General features: G+C 41.5%; 1 protein-coding gene across 5 annotated transcripts in view; it reads right to left on the reverse strand.

Moving 5' to 3' along the window:
* Positions 1–17,519, reverse strand: part of TFDP2 (transcription factor Dp-2) — a 55,371-nt gene that overhangs the window by 27,161 nt on the left and 10,691 nt on the right. For all 5 annotated transcript variants that reach the window (XM_021536945.3, XM_085587154.1, XM_021536947.3 and 2 more), the window contains exons 2-4: positions 17,125–17,218; positions 11,604–11,670; positions 2,842–2,945 (exon numbers count right to left, since the gene is read on the reverse strand). In XM_021536945.3, the coding sequence (XP_021392620.1) occupies positions 2,842–2,945; positions 11,604–11,670; positions 17,125–17,166 (213 nt within the window). In that variant the 5' untranslated portion in view covers positions 17,167–17,218. The remainder of the gene's footprint in view (positions 1–2,841; positions 2,946–11,603; positions 11,671–17,124; positions 17,219–17,519) is intronic.

Below are 17,519 nucleotides of genomic sequence, written 5' to 3' on the forward strand. Positions count from 1 at the left end.
TTCCCTGTTTCCAGTGGACTTGTCTCTTGTAATTGTCTGTACAAAAGACAATCTGAGCTGCAGGCAAAGCATTCCCTGCAGTTTCTAGCATTCACAGGATCCCAAGGCACTCTGGCAACTAATTGTACATACAGAATTCAATGTAAAGTCTTTATGCTATAGATAGAATTTACATTTATGCAAACCTGGTGAAATTGTAGGTACACTGGTTAACACCAAGACATCCAGTCTCAACTTTTAAATCACACCCAAGTTCATTTTTCAAAGTAGGTCACCAGAATAATTTAAATAATATTTTAAAATGAAACATTATTGACAAAGCTAATCTTTAAAATATATCAAATTTAATTATTTTGATTCCATTATGGTAAGATTCATATCAAAGCTTCTTGGACAGTGCATTTTACTCTTATACCTTACCTATTTTTTTTAACTTTGTTTTGCTTTATTTATTAGTGACATTTTGAGTAGTAATTGAATTAAACTTTGTTGTTTCCTTTACTATTTAACTTATCCAACACCTGCGTAAGCATCCCAAGGCACTCTGGTAACTAACTGTTTTAAGTATATGCTGTAAGTATACAGCAGATACATAGTACTGCAAGCGTGTATGTATATATATATGCACATATATATATACAAACTACAGATAAGTATACAGCATTTGTTTGGTATCCATCACTATTGTTTAGACAAGTAGCAAAGTGGAACGTGAAGAATTCCCCATTTCCTTAGCTCATTGAGCATTACTACACATTCCCCCTGGTACCATGTTGTGACTACATACATGCCTTTTTTGTCTTAAAGACATGCATTTATCTCATTTATTGTCTGCAAATGTACGGCTTGACAGAACCAAAGGAAAAGAGAATTTTAGAGGAACCAAACCACAGGTACAGGTTATGTATTTAATGCCTGGTTGATGCTGGAGAACCAAAGGCGCCTGGCTTTACCCGCTGCGGGCAGGAAGGAAGGGTCGCTCCTGTCACCTGCGTGCTGCTGCGGCTGGGGCAGGAAGGTGCCCGGGCAGGTTCGTGCTCGGGGCTGGTGAAGGAGCGCGGCGGCGGCCGCCGGCGCCAGCGGCCCGGGGCGAGGGAGGGCCCGGCCCGGAGCGAGGGAGAGCCCGGCCCGGGGCGAGGGAGGGCGCGGCCCGGGGCACGGGAGAGCCCGGCCCGGCCCGGCCCGGGGCGAGGGAGGGCGCGGCCCGGGGCGAGGGAGAGCCCGGCCCGGGGCACGGGAGAGCCCGGCCCGGCCCGGGGCGAGGGAGAGCCCGGCCCGGGGTGAGGGAGAGCCCGGCCCGGCCCGGGGCGAGGGAGAGCCCGGCCCGGCCCGGGGCGAGGGAGAGCCCGGCCCGGCCCGGGGCGCGGGAGAGCCCGGCCCGGCCCGGCCCGGGGCGAGGCAGAGCCCGGCCCGGGGCGCGGGAGAGCCCGGCCCGGCCCGGCCCGGGGCGAGGCAGAGCCCGGCCCGGCCCGGCCCGGGGCGAGGCAGAGCCCGGCGGCAGCCGCCCGCTCCTGCGGCCTCTGCGCTGCTCCGAAGGAGCCGCGGCGGCCCCGGGGCCTGGAACCGCAGCGCGGAAAGAAACCGAAATAAATAAATTAAGCAAGCAGGGGGCTGCTGACACAGGCAGATGCTGAGGGAGCGCTACCATTCCTTCTCGTAAACATTCGCTCTTAAACAGCCTGGCACAACACAGCGGTATGCTGGGTGTCTTAAAAAGTCTGCATTAATGGCTATTTATTAAGAAAACGTTTCCTGAGTATAGATCTAACCTTGCAAAGCAGCAAAATAAAAAATTCACAAAAAAAGAAGAAGAAAAATGGTGTGTCTCACATCACACAGTACCTTTTGCAACTTCTACCTGCTATAGAACCTCAACTGCAAGCAGGGCTCACTGAAACCAAAAGCAGGGCTTGAGAAGTCAGTCATAAGAACAGGAACTGCATTAAGTGAGTGCTCTCCCTGTTGTGGGCTATTTATTGCACTGTCAGGACACATCCTCAGAGGCAGATCTGTTCCAGTGCAGTGCCACAGGGCTCAGGCCACAGTGAGACAGACATCAGCACTGACGTACTGAGCTGCTCCTGGCAGGCAGCCCCTGGCCAGTGCTGGGGGCAGAGCTCTGTGAGCAGGGCATGCCACAGGGGTGGCTGCGATGTGTGTGCCCCTCTGCCCAGCTGGGACAAACCCCACACTGAACAGCAGACACTACCCAACACCATTTTTATGAAACACATCAAATAGTTCTATACTCGGGCTAAGTGCTTGGCAAGGAGGTATCATGTTACCAGAAACAGTTCACAGTATTTATTTTCATACTGTTTAGCTCTCTGACCACCAGAAAATCTAAATTTTTTCTCAAAACTAGATCAAAAATCCCTGGAACATCAATATACACATACAGTTATCATGGACAGGAAAAAAGAGCTTTAAGAAGAGTAGTTCCAACAAGTCTAGAACTCCTACCAACACATCAAAGACATTCTCTGACAATGCTGGATATTTACTGGTGAGAACATGACTTAAAACATTCAAAGAGTATCAAGTAATGAGAGGATTTTCTTAATACACTTGTGAGTAATAGTTAAAAGTGTCAGCTGGTAAAACTGTTTCAATTTCCACCCAAAGACAGGTACCCCCTAAGGGCACATACAAGAGCATTGCTGGGAGTGGCAGCTCCGGCATGCCAGGCCTGCTGTGCCCCAGGTCACCACCCTCCCATCCCCGTGGGGCACTTTGTGGCTGAGGCAGGAAGCAGCAAGTTCCTCTCGTGTTCCTGTCTTACACCCCCAGGAAGTCACAGCCAGTTGCACAAGCTGGCAATACTGGGGTTGCAAAACTTACCATTTGGGGTCCAACATTCACGTTGATTGGTCCCAAGGTTTTTGGCAAAATTTTAGTCGGAGAGTTGGTGCTGGAAACTGGCAATGCGATTACTGAAATATTGCCTAAAAAGAATGGTAAAAGGAGAATTTTAAATTCGTTCCTTAGTAACCTGTGAAAAATGCTGTGGCAAATTCTCACACCACTCTAACGCTTTGGAATCAGGCTGGCTTTGTTTCATTCGCTATGAACACCCCCTGAGGTAACCTCCAGACCTCTCAGCAGATGTGACAAGGACACCTCACAAAACTACACCTTCACTACATTACTTTTAAAATGACATGTATTTTATTTCCAGAAACAATTTATTCTTGCTTAAGACAAAGCACACACAGCCTGATATTCCTCAGCATTAGAAGTGAAAATTAATGAGAATACTTCTAAAATAAGCCAACGTACAAATCCTAATAATGTACATACAATCATAATCACATGTACAAAATATGCATCCATAAACCTTCAAAGCCTTAACTATTCCTCATCTGACTGTCCCAGAGTGTTCCACAGCCATTGCTGATGTAAGCCAACCACAGCCTGCACTGTACAGATGGAGTAAGTGATGCCTTTACAACTCACCTAAAGTCACAGACCAGGTAGCTGGATGTCACAATAAAATCTCGCATGCCATCTCTAGTGCAGGGTGTTCTCATCCCAAGATATTTATCATCTCTGTGACCCCAAACTGCTTATGGATCTAAATCATCCTGCCTTCCACAGAGAAGGGCAGCTCTGTGCTGAGAGCCCAAAAATACTGCTGGCTCATTCTCTCTCCCAAATTGCAACTTGTATCTCGATTATTGAGAATCAATGTTCAAATCAAAACTGTTGCAGCACCACTTCGACCCCTTGGGTGTTCAAACCATTGTGCACAAGCCTCTCAAAGCCCTGAGCACATCAGCTTATCCAGACTGCCACTGTGGTGGCAGCAGCTTTTCCCTGTGACAGCATCAAAGGAGGGCTGGGAACTGATCAATCAAACAGCAGCCCCCGTTCCTACACACAGCCTGATGCAGCAAGGGGAGGGATGGATCTGAGGCACAACCAAATAGAAGGAAGAGCTGCCACTGCCTGGTAATCCAGTCAGCCTGGCTCTAGGCCAGGCTCTAGCCTGGCTCCTGTCATGAGGACAAGGATAGGTTCCTGGAGAGCTCCTAATGTTCTCTGGCGCTGCAGACAGCAGCTGAAGGCATCTGAGGTGACAGGTCCCTTCAGAGCAGCACAGGCACCACCCTCCTCCCACAGGAGCCAGCCAACACTCAGCTTAGCCCACATGGCCCAAGCTGACTCAGTGGTGTTACACATCCCTGCTCCCCCCTGTCTTTTCTCACATCACCTGTTCACCTCCACTGCCCAATTTTCTTTTCTCACTTGGTCCTGAATCATGGTCTCTTTTTTTACATTTTTTTAAGCATACCTATGTTTTCCATTAGGTTACTGAAAAATTATAAATTCAACAAAGTAACTTCTCTGCAACCAGAAGCAACACAACTGAGAGGGAAAAGGATCTTCTGCAGTTACAGCACAAACGTAGAGAAGATGTAGATTTATGCAAAGTCTCACCTTCATAAGTAATATTCAATAGATATATGAGAAATACAAGCAAATTGAGACTAGGATGTTCTAATGTTCTATGTAGATTCTTTTGGCATCTGGAGTAATACTACTTAATATTAATTTTCCAAAAGGCAAATCTGTATCCGAAAACATTTTCAGAAGCAGCTTGCATCTCTACTCAATAACATGAATAAATTCAGTCATGTAACTCACCTAGAAAAACAAATATAAACCTCCCACACTTGCAAACCCCCAGTAAATCTCTGCTCTGTTATGAAACATCTTTTGTGAGGTAGTGCCAGAGCAGAAGACAGTAAGTAATTCATGATTTACATACACTGTGTTCCCATGCTGAGCTCAAAATAGTTCTCTCACTTGTCAGTTTTACTTTTGCTAGAGGATTTTGTCCAGGATTTCCCAAGCTGTGCCAGCATATTCCATCAAAACCTAGTCTCTCCCCTCATTCCAGGCTGTTGCCATCAATGTCGTGTCACTTCCCAATACTGCTGTAGAAATTTTCCTCTTTTCTACTGCAACTGAAACTTTTGACCCCACTACCTCCAAGATCAGCTCTCATACTATTTCTCCTTGTCCCTTGTCTTACCAGGGAAAAGAAATAAATTATTTCTCTGGTGTCGACAGCGTAAGGTCACATGGCCAAGCGCAGTAAAATGGCACAATGTGGGTTTTGGCTCCCAGCTCTTTCACCACAGAGCTGCCTCCAGCTGCACTTCCCAGCCTGCGGGAGGCACGGGGCTGTCACGTTTGTCCGTGCCACAGTGGCCAGTGGGGCTCACAGCACGGGGCAATGCACACGGCCACCCGCCACACCCAGCACTGGGCACAGCTCGTTCCCTTCTCATGCGCCACGCAGACTGGGATCCACGGGATCTTTGGGATCCAGCTGCACCTGTGACTGCTTTGAACTTCTGCATGGATGTACTTCCCTCACACAACATGCAGACCCATGGCCAAAGCCACACAAACCCACCAGATCTACTGAGCAGCACAGGGAAAGCCACTAATAAACCACTAATTAGCAGCTACTGCTGCACTGCGCCTTCATTTACAAGGCTCCCTGGAAAATGGAACATTGGCATCATTGGGGTAACTTCAGTAAATACAAGGGTCATTCAAATGACCTGATCTTGATTTTAAAAAGACATTTGCTTACATATGGTGTGTGTTTAAATGTCTTTTTGGCCAGAGTTACTGTCAATAAAAAAGATTTTAATCTTCTAATCCCTATGCAAATCCCTCATTTGGCAGCAGTACTATCAATCTTAAGAGTTGACCAAGTTTTCAAAGAAATGTTTCCCTGCCCTTGTTCTTACTTCTAATTTTCTTTATTGGCAAATATAAATATGTGGATGTCTAGATTTTAAAATACAGATAGGATGAAAAAGAACAAGTTTGTTTTTATAAGTGAGGTATTTCTTATCCACAGTGGCCAGAAAGAAAGAACAGCCAAATTCTCCACAGTAATAGGTTGCTTTTTGTGTTTGTTAGCAGTTGAAAAAATAGTAAACAAAGTTTTATCAATTACAAATAAAATATTCCTCCCTACCATTTTCTTTTTTTCTAAATAGTATCATGATCTAGATACTCATGTAACCTCAATTGCTTCAAATATTATTATTATATCATTATATTATTATATTTAGGAGGAAGTAGATGTGACAAATCATTCAACAGATTTCAGTATTCAACTGAAAGCAGAAATATCATCAAAATAACTATATATACTATCACAAAGCAACTGCAAAGGCTTTAAACATGACCAAATTCTAAATAAATGCCAAGTCTTAATAACACCCATCATCTGGGGACAAAAAAGATTACACTGATTTATGTCCTGGGGCACAAGAGCAGTGAGTACAGCGATAAGCTGAACACAATGAGACCCATCAGTCTTGAGTCACGGTAATCTCACTGCATGGATGGAAAAGGTCAGCACAGATGGATCAAAATGGAATGATTTGTATAATAATACTCAATTCTTATATAATGTTTCTCAGCAGTACTTTCAAGGCACAAAGGAGGTCGGTGTCATTATTCCCATTTACCTATGGAAAACCAAGCACATGGGAAAGAAACATTCTTAAAACTCTCATAGGGAGGCTTTAACTGCAATACACAGAGAGCCATCCCAAAGTGAGCCTCCTTAGCACTGAAGCAAATTCAGAATAAGAATCTGCCAGTGGAGATATATATATATATGTATGTTTGTCTCAGAACAAAAGCACTTTGCTTCTACACAAATTATTTTTCCATCCTTCAATTACCACTATCGTGGCTTCTCAGGGAGAGAAACCAGTTGCTATAATTTCATATTTTAAAAAAACATCATTGCTACATAACTATTATTCTTCCTGGCATTTGTGCAATAATTTTACTGGCGCACAAAAAGAAAAAATCAATACAAATGATCTTCAGCTTCAAGCAGTCACAGATAAAGTTATTAATGTTTACGTACATGTGTGCTCACATGCACACACAAAGCAGTTCACCAAACTCATTCTAAATCGTGTGCCACCCTAAATAGCCTAATTTCACATAAATAACATGCACTCCTATACAAATACAAAGCTAAAGAGGTTTTAGTGATTCTTTTTCCTGTATAACTAAATCTGTTAGGTCTGCACATTAGTTGCAAAGATAATCAGAAACAATGTCAACTGCAGAATCTATAGAATCTGTCACAGCCAGTTTGAAGGAGACCATGGCTGATGGGGAGCACAGCCCAACCAGCTGGGGTTATACACAAAGCATACATCAACAAAAAAACCATTGAATTTTCAAACAAAACACCAGGCAAGTGTTGGTAATTTGGATTTCATATTCACAGCTCTGAACAAATGTCCACTTTTTAAAAGTGTCTCAAGGAATAGCCATTTTTAATAATACAGCCTACAGCTTGACAATGATGGCAAAAACCCCAGCTCAGAGCTGTGAGATATCAGCATCCCATTAGGATATTTTGGAATAACATATGTGATGTGTCCTCAGGCTCCTCTATTACACTAAGACAGTAAATGTACTTACCTCCAAGATCAGTAGGATAAAAGAAAAATTATTATCACATTATTAGTACACAAGTACTTTTCTTGGTACAATTCTTCATTTGCGCATTGCACAAAATTACCGGGCTACAAACCTAACTTTAAAAATTCCATAGAGATGAAATCAAAGAAATCTGTAGAAAAGAAAAAATAAAATGGGGCAGACAGTTTTTCAATGTACTTCAGGCTTACACTGAGCAGTACAATTTCAGTCTTTTACTGTTCAATTTGAGACAAATCTATAGGAGTTAACAGCTGTATGAATCTGAAAGTACCAGGCACAGGCCTGCAGGATAACTGCTGCTGATGTCTTGGTCATTTTAGCAGTTCTCTTCAAGCATACAATGAAGTACTTCTCTTACAGCAGCCCTGTGCACTAAGTTTTTCAAACACCAGCCATGTTAAGACTTAGTAAACGATAGGTACTGTGTAATACAAAGATGCATTGAAACGAGGTTCATTGCAAAGTTGTATCAGAAGTGAAGATTCCCACCCAAAGCAGGCTCTCTACAATTATGATAAGATTAATGGTTCCTCCCTCATGGAGTCTGTAGCAAGACTGGTGCTCTGTGGCTGGACTCCCTTTTCCCTCCACAGTAGTAAACAAAGAACAACATGTAAACTCATAGGAACTGGGAATACAGTAACAAAGAAGTATTAACTAAGGACAGCAAGATTCCTCAAAACCTTTGTATGAGTCTACATCACATATTTTAAGTTAAGAATCCTGTACCTATGGCCCCAGGAGCAGCAGATGTGCCCAGTCCCACTCGTCCCGTGGCAGCCTCTCCTTCCCCTGGGCATGGGGTGCCCTGGCATCCAGCCGGTGCCCAGGCTTTGGCCGGTGCTCTTTTCCATTCAGTATCCCAAGTATATTCATTTACTAAACAATAAGAATCAGAAACATTTTTTTTTTCTGTCTGGGAATATTAAAATGCAGGTCTCCTACAGGAACAATTTCAATCATTAGTAATTTCAGGTAAGGAAGTGAAGCATGGCCAGTGCAGCTCAGCCTGTCACAGCTGGACAATTTTGACTGCAACAATAAGAATCTACTGTGTCACAGACCATGTGAAAAGGACTTTTAGAAAGGAGATATCCTGACTGTGCTGCATGGGCTACTAAAGTATTTTACCCAGTGGTGGTCCTCACACAAGCAGTCCCTGGCATTAGCTGAGTACCATGGCCATCAGTCAAAAGCCATCTGCATGTAGCATTCCCTCTCAGATCCAAGGAGTGCTCATTTCAAGCAGAAGAAAGCTCCAAATGGAGGGGCTTTTAACCAAAAGAGCCTGTTACCTATGAGATAAAGGCAACACATGTAGGAAAGTGAATTGTTTGTTGAACTAGAACTGTTCAGTAAACTAAGTGAACAATATTTGAGTTAATGTGCTGCTGAGCACTGTGAAATTTCTTCTAGGCACATGTAAGAAAAAAATCTGGTTCCCTTCATAATTAGGCAGGAAGTATTTTTATGAGGATTACAAATTTGAATGTATATGCTTTGATTCTGCAATCCTCACATTTAGAACATCAAATTCCCTAGTCAATTTGCATTGCATTTAGATACACTGGGTATTAGAAATTATTTTTTGCCCTATACATCATCTACACGAGGAATAAAGACATAAATACTGAAAGTATTCTAAAAAGCCTGAATGCAAAAAAGCTGCATCAGCAAGATGACCATATTCACTAAAAAACACAGGAAACAAGTTAGAATAAGAAAACTGAACCCCCAAATAAACCAAACAACCTGCCAATCTAGTTAGAAACATTAATTCAGATTTAAAAATCAGCAAAAGTGACACAGCAGCACTCTAACACAGATCAGATTGCAATACATAAGCAGTCTGTGAACATTAACTTCTCCTGTAGCAAAATATACCAGGAAAACACCCAGAGGCTGTGCATGGGCTCTAAAGGTAAAGGACACTAAAGGTAATGGTGGGAAAGATGAATGGAGCATGATCAAACAAACAATGCAATGGCAGCATCAGAGTTACTCCCCAAGATGGTTCAGGGGAAAAACTAGCAGGGAAAGGAGATTTTGAAAAATGAGCCTGTGAATGGAAGAAAAGCAGAGAAATACATTTTGAAGTGCAAGGGTCACGTGATCAGTTATTTTGATTAGGCATTTTCAGTGAGAAAAAGGCAGAAAGTTTCCCCAGCACAACGATTATCTGTGGTGGTAAGGCTGAGGAAGGAGACTGCAGTGTCTGTGTGAGCACAGGAACAGCAACAGCTGACCTGGTGTAGCATCCTCAGAAAGCCAGGCTGCTGTCACCAGGCAAAGGGACAGGGCCATGGCTCACCCAGAGCAGAACAGCATTTTTCAAAATTAGACCCAGTAAACCTAAAATTTCACAACAGATTTCATGGTAAAATAAAAGATGAGGGCTTATTAATAAAAAGGAAGACATTTTGCAAGGAATTTTCTATGTGCTCAAGTTTCAGCATGGGAATCTGAAGTGTTCCATTAATGCAATACTGTTTGTGCTAGAGGCAAATAACAAAAACACACCACAATTATCTTTCTGGAAAGAAAAGAAAAATGTAACTGTTTTTTAACCAAAAATTTCTAGTCCCTGAAATCTGATGCTTTCAAGAAGGTCTTCATTAGAGCAAATGGCCTCTCTCCTTTGTTTTTGAGCATATCACATATCCATCATGCCACAGTCTAAGGGTACTAAGGAGGCACATTATAAATAGGCCCAGATATGTAGCAGTAAATTGCCTTTATTTTTATTATAGTAAATTATTTAATTTAAATAATGTATATTAAAAAAAAACCAACAAACAAACCAAACTGCCTTCACTAGGAAGATCACAAAGCCCTGTTAAGAGTCAGTGGATCTGAATGCCTGTTTGGAGTCTTTGCCCCCTCCATAATTTCCAGAGTTCAACAGTGGACATGCTAAAAGAACTAAAGGATATTTTAAACTGAAAGCAAGAGACAGCTTAGATACTGGCTGTATCTGTACAAGTTTCCCCAGCTTTTATGGAATATTTGATGTTCCAAGAAGAGTAATCCATTGTGAACAAAATGTTTTATTTCAATAGAGATGGCAACAATTTCTAATTATACCTCAAGGTTAAAAATAAAAGTCATTAGATGATAACATTTTGTAAAATATACAAAAATTGAGATAATGATGCAACCATCATCCCAAAAGCAAAATCTGATAAAGAGTGGGATATGGGTCACTGGGACATTCCTAACAGTAATGACCAATACTTTATAAAGTTATTCCATTATTTTCTGGATAAATCAATTGCTTGTTTCAGAAATTATTTGAAAATCTTGCACTTAGTCTTTTTCCCTAACATCACAACACACTAATCACGAAACAATGAAGCACAATGTGCAATAAATAATTCTAAGCCTCCACCCGTTTGTCACATTCTGCACAGTTTAGAAAATTAGGAAGATACTGTAGCTCCAGCCATTTTCTCTTTAGCTGTCTCATTTTTTCAGTCTCTTAGGTTTGATGGCATCAGCCAAAAATCAACCTTCCTGTTACTACATGCATTGGATTATTGCAGTGGATAACACCAAACCAGTATTTACTTAAAAAGGTTGATTGAAATGTTTCCTGGTCTGCAAATCCTTGAGTTTTCTAATATAGATAAGGGTTTATTTTACTGGAATACCATAGCTGTTATGACTGATCATAAATTGGTTTTGACTCCAAAGTGATTAATCTAGAAGTACTAAGATAAAACGGGACAGGACAAAACATTATTATTGTAAATTATGCAGAACATTTAGAAAGAAGTATGACATCATGCTTAGCCTTCTCTGTCATTCTGACTACAACAGAAACAGAGAACTTTAAGGAAATTCAGCATATTATTCACCATCAAGGAATGAAAAAAAGGGCTTATGTTAGCCTCTTATTATTTTTATCACACCTTCTTTTCCCCTCTGAAATTCTGAAGGCCTTCCCATCTTTGCTGCTGACACTTACATGTTGGTATTAAACAACTACCAGTGGGGATGTATGAAATATATTTTGAACATTTAAATTCTGAGTATCCCAAATGTGAATCAATCATATGCAGTGAAATAAGTCTTAATGTATATATGGAATAGAATTCTCTTACCTTTTGTTGGACTCTGGTTCTGATCTATAAATCCTTTCAAGTCTCCATTTGTGGAAGTCACACCAACCTGAACGAAACATTTTTGAAGTCTTAAAATATGATAAACCTTTCTATGTTTTCTAATATGCAACTAATAATATTATGAAAGCAACTTTCTGCATTATGAAACATCACAATCCTATGGACAGCAGAGTCTAACAAGAGTAGGAGACTCAAGGCAAGGTATCCAGGACATTTGGAAACTCTACTTTTAACTAAGTTGCTACCTAAAAAACACCCTGAATTTTCTGACTCTGTACTACATATGACCCAAGCAGCCCGTTCTGGCTGTTATGGTGTAAAGCACCATCCCCTCCATGTCAAAGGGAGCAGCTGCCACCAATAATACAGCAGAAATCTGCCCATGTCCAATTGCCTCAGTACTAAGCTGCACAGTCTAGAGGTTTGAGATGTGACTATTGATGCATTCTAAATACATTCCCTAGTCCTCAGAGATACCCTCAGTAAATCGGTGTAAGTTACTGGAGACATGGAAAACTTAAATCTTATACAGAATAGTGCAACTCAGACTTTGGCATGCACAAAAAGCATAGGAATGTGTAGTTTGTACAGAAAAATACAAGATCACAGCTCCTGGATGAGGAAGGGAAGAAATGAGAAGTCCCTCATATCCCAGCCTTTTTAAAATATTACAAAATTTGAGTACTTCTGTAAATCATTGGGGCAATAGGTTCCACTATCCAAGTTAAAAGAAGGTAATCATATGATGAAGGAACAAACATTTTGCTTTATTTTACAGCTGTATGTAGCAATAATGGAACCTATGCTAGGGCCACTTGAAGAATTTTAATACACTCCAGTTGGAGCATCATTTAATTTTAGATAAATTAACTAAAATAAACTACACAATACAAAAGAATACCTACTATAAGCATTCAATCTCTCAGTTCTGATTAGAGACCTTGTATTCAGGAAATAATTTTTGTAGGGGAAAATCTGCACACAGCATTGTGACAGACTCTTGAAAATACTTCTACTAAGATATTTTTTTCCCCATCAGGAGGCACGTAAGAAGTGTTTCTGCACTACTCTGATTGTAGAACACTGCCCAGATGAGCTCAGTTATGTGCTCCCATAAACAAGCCCTTCGAGATGCTCGGTACAGTCCTCAGTTTATCTCAGACACTGTCACTATGGGCCGGCTCTTTCCTGCCCTTCCTGGCACACCCAGATCCTCCTACACTGGCAGCCTCGGGCTGTTGCGGTGTCTGCAGAGGCTGTGTCCAAAGAGGCTGTCCCAGTTTCCCTCCCGTTCCCGGGCTGTCTCCCAGCAGGTGGCACCGGTGCAGCAGCGATGCAGCAGAGCCCTAGCAGGAACGCCCGGGTTGGAGCAGGGCAAAGGGAGGAAGACACAAAACCGAACCAAAAGGTCTCCTTAGCACCTCAGGTTTGGTAGCAGATCCCCACAGAAAGGAGCAGCACTCCAGAGCTCTTGTGCGTGGGCACAAGGAAGGCACAGGAGGCCGCTGAGGTTGTGCTCCTGAGATTCAAGCAGAGGCCGGCACAGCTGGGAGCTGCACAGGGCAAAGCGCTGCAAGGCCCCGCCAGGGGAAGGGGCTGCACTGCTGCCTCACCCCTCTGCTGCCTTCACACAAACAAGTGACAGCTTCTCCCAGGACCCCTGCCTGCCTCTGCAGCAACTGGAACACAAATGGGAAACATTTTAAATCCAGGGAAAGAATAGGGGTCCACAGGGATAAATGTTAGATTACGGGCCTGAACTCATTTCAAGAGAAGGGGTTACGAGGAACATCTTTAAAGACAGCATTGAAATTTGTTCACAATTGAACATTCAGGTCTAGATCTACAAATGTACATTTCCCTGTTAATTCAGATCAGTGTTTTAATCAAACACTGACGATGATGTACATATACAGTGTCAGAATGAAAATTCAAACTTCTACATTTAATTCTCTGAAAGATTTAGAAGGAAATGCAACAAAGTACTTGACAGAGTTTTTGGTGTGCATTTGTACTTCAGTGATCCAAATGACACAAAATCACAGAAATACGTTGTTTTCATTACAATGATCATAGTAGCACATTTATAAAGGGCAGCATTTTTCTCAATTTTATAATCCTTGTATCTAAGTTCAGAAGAGCTTCAAAACAAACTTGTTCAAAATAAATTTCATGAGAACTGAAGTGAGAAATGTGGCAGATCTAAAGGAATTTGTTTCTCCTGCAGAAGAATGATCCTAAGTCCTCAGAAGAAGCAATGTGTGATGTAATATTACAATCCTGCTGCACAGTAAGACCTTTATAGGATTCCATTTCAGTGTTCAAGAGGTCCCAGGCCATGTTGTTATCTGAGACAGACCATGCACTGCTTTTGGGAATCTTGTACTGTAACAACTCCTAAGCTGAAAACAGTAAACAGTCCAATGCTTAACTGGTATCATTTGTTAACTTTCTGTACTGCTCCTGTGATATTTCTACTTTATAACACTGGCCCAGAGTGTCTGGATCACTGGGCATGGAAGGAGCTGGAGTCCTGCTTCTGTTCTGGGCAGCACAGGGAATCCAGCCATGATGGAAGATGAAGAAAGGACTTGGCAGGCCTTTGCATACTACTAAATATCTTAGAGGTTTGTTTGCCTTTCCTGTTAGGTGACTAAGTTTCCAAACAGGGTGAGGGGGAACAAAGAGTCACAGCCAGAGTCTTGGATGGGGCCAACTGCCACGAGCAGCTCTTGTAGCTTGCCTTGTAGCCCAGCCCTCTCTACTGCTTGGCTGGGCAAGTCTCTGTGACCACCCTCAGCAGTTAAACTTTCTTCCATGCTGACATGTGAAAGAGATATCACAGCCATTTAACTGACCTTATCTATGGCAAGACAGCCACCCTCTGAGAAGCACTGACAAATAACTTCACAATCAAAACTAAAAGTCTTTTTCAAAAAACTTCCTGAAGTTATATCACTCATTTGTTTGATTAAACTAAACTAAAAATAACTTTACCATGAGTATTTGCTCTTTTATTTCTCCATTTGTTAATACTGTTTTGGTGTCTTTTTACCTGAAGGACTGATGGGAAAGGAGATACAAAACAGGCAAGAAAAAAAGCCCACATTTTCTCATCTAAGTAAAGAATGAAATAACACAATTGAACAGAGTGATTTGAATTACATCTGGGTAATATATATGGTAAGCACATAAACATCTCTTTTCCAAGAGAACCTGTAACTTTTATTCAACATTTTATTATTCATGGGGAAGGTTTTTCATCTTGCACACACATTCAATCTACAGGAACATTCTGGCACGTGCCTGAAGCACAAGCTGCTTTGGACAGAAGGTTGTTCAACACAGCCTTTTGCAAGGTGGAAAGCTCTTCCTGCCCCAGCTCACTGCACGGAGTCAACAGGAGCACAGACACGCCCAGCTGAGGGGCAGTGACTGCAGAATGCAGAGGTGGCAGCTTCCTGCTGTGCACGTTTGACAGAAGGTACGTGCCATTCAAATGTTTCCTGGAAGATGCCCAAATTCCAGTACTTTAAAATTTCCTTTCCTTGATGCTTCAACATAAAGGAGTATGATGGAAGAAGTACTCTCATAGGGAAGCTCTCTCCCTCAACTCAACTGTGCAGATCACTAAACCATTTCTGACACTGTAACAAATACTAACATTACATTTGTTTTGTGCTGCAGAAATCCCCAGGCATATATAGAATCTAAACCCTGCAACTCTGCAAATTCAGAAGCATTGTGGCCTTCTAACAGCACCAGGAAACACCAGGGCTGACACTGTTCTGAGTAACCAGAGCAATTCAGAGTAACCAAGGTTGGGTAAACCCTAAGAAGTGCTACCAATGACACAAAGCATATGACCACTACATAAACAAGTAAACATGAAAACTGAGTCCTATATTCACCTGCACCACAGTAGCTCATTTTTTCAAAAAAATAAACCCATAAATATTAGGTATCTGACTAGGTTTGCATGATTTTGACATGCAAAATTTCAAAGCATGCATATCAATAAAATATTTATTCTCTCAAGTAACCACAGCATTGTGCTGAAGTAAACAACATAAGCTTATTTCTATATTCAGAACAAGAGTAGGTTACCCAGACTGAATGCCACGCCTGTTCTCAGAGAATTTCAAAACCCAAAGCCCTGATGGAGCCCTGAACAAAGCACCAAGCAACTGGGTTCCAGTGTCAAAGAGCTTTACACAAAACACCGGAGTATACGGTCTCCTGAAATCCCTTCCAGCCCCTGCCACTCTGTGACTATTACACGGCACTCCATGGATTTTATTGGGATTGGTATTTATCCTTTAATTGCATCAAACAAATTGTCAAAGCCACAAATGACCTGGGATTTATGCAGTTGTCCCACATACATAAGTAGAATTACTTATTTGTACTAGAGTTGAATATGACCTATGAAACAATAAGCAAAGGACTTTAAATATACACATCAGTTGACTTTATGTCTTGGTTAAGCTTGAATCAAAAAATGAGATATAAGACACCTCAACGCCTGGAACTACACACCAAATGAAGTTATTAATAAAGTCAACAGAAATTTCCAATACTTGAGAATTAATTTAACTGGCACCAATCTAACCCAAGCCAATATGCACAAAAGCTTTTGCAGTTACTGAACAGAGCACCTGCTAGGCTACCTGCACTTTCATTGTGGGGCACTTCTTTGGTGGTGTTGGTTCCTAAATCCACTCAGATTCAACTAGAATGCAGGATGCCCTGTCAAAGGCAGTCAACAGGCAAATTGCCCAGGGCCCAAAGTCATACCCAATTCACTGATCACCAGGATTAATCAGAACTGTTCTCTATACAAGCTGTGTACCTCAGGAAGCACAGCTAATTAGGCAGAAAATTAAGGTCAGGATGTTAAGACTCAGAACTCAGGATAAAGGAGTCAAATATAGAGTCCTGAGATACCACTATAGGCTGGGTAATGAGCAAGCAAAGGAATGAGAAGGTCGTCAGCCTTCTAGACACCAAGAGTGTTGGAAACTCTGGAAACCAAGAGTGCTACCAACATTACCCAAAAAAAATGCAGTCTAATTTTTCTTGAGATCTGAGACTCAGACTCAGTAGTAGGATTTTACAGACACAAAGGTGAGAAGATTCAACAAAATGTGCAGCTTTCACACAAGTTTGAAGAAATCAAAGAATCACAGAATATCTCAAATTGGAAGGGACCTGAATGGAGCAATATGAAAACAGCATAAATCACTGTCTCAGTTATCAATCTGACCCACAGCTGAGTAAACTCCACATGCTTAAAGAGCTTTTAACCAGGATAAATTTATCAAAATACTGCAGAAGATGATAGGGGTCACATTTGTGGTATACAAAAATCAGATAAGATTTCTAAATTTTAAGGCCTTTGTGATTGATTTCTTATATTTGTCCACACAATTCTGACAGTCAGCAGTGACTGGCAGAATGCCAATATAAAAGGTAATACATGTTGAAGAGTTATACTTACATTTTTTGCCGTCATGTCAGACAGTATTGCTTTATATTTCATAAAGCCATAAGATATCCCTTTTCATCTTCACAGAATCTTTAAAATGAACATCCTGTAAGACAGTTAATGAAATATCTTAGTTGAAATCCAAGCTTCTGATAAACCTGACAATAGTCAGGTTCTGCAGAGATACTAAGAATATTCATTGATTGGAATAGGCAGAGATTAAATCCTATATATAAAGGCCCAATTTACATAAATGCCTGACTACATTAATATGTTGGCAAACCACATTATATCATTACTAAATTTTTGTAATTAAAACAATGCAATTTTTCCATTTAATGCAGACTGGCTTTAAAAACGGAAGTGAATTACTTCTCTCCACTGTCTCTTTAGCCAACAACAGAGTA

This window comes from Lonchura striata, chromosome 9, assembly GCF_050655825.1.
Source record: "Lonchura striata isolate lonStrDom1 chromosome 9, ASM5065582v1, whole genome shotgun sequence".
Taxonomy (NCBI): Eukaryota; Metazoa; Chordata; class Aves; order Passeriformes; family Estrildidae; genus Lonchura; species Lonchura striata.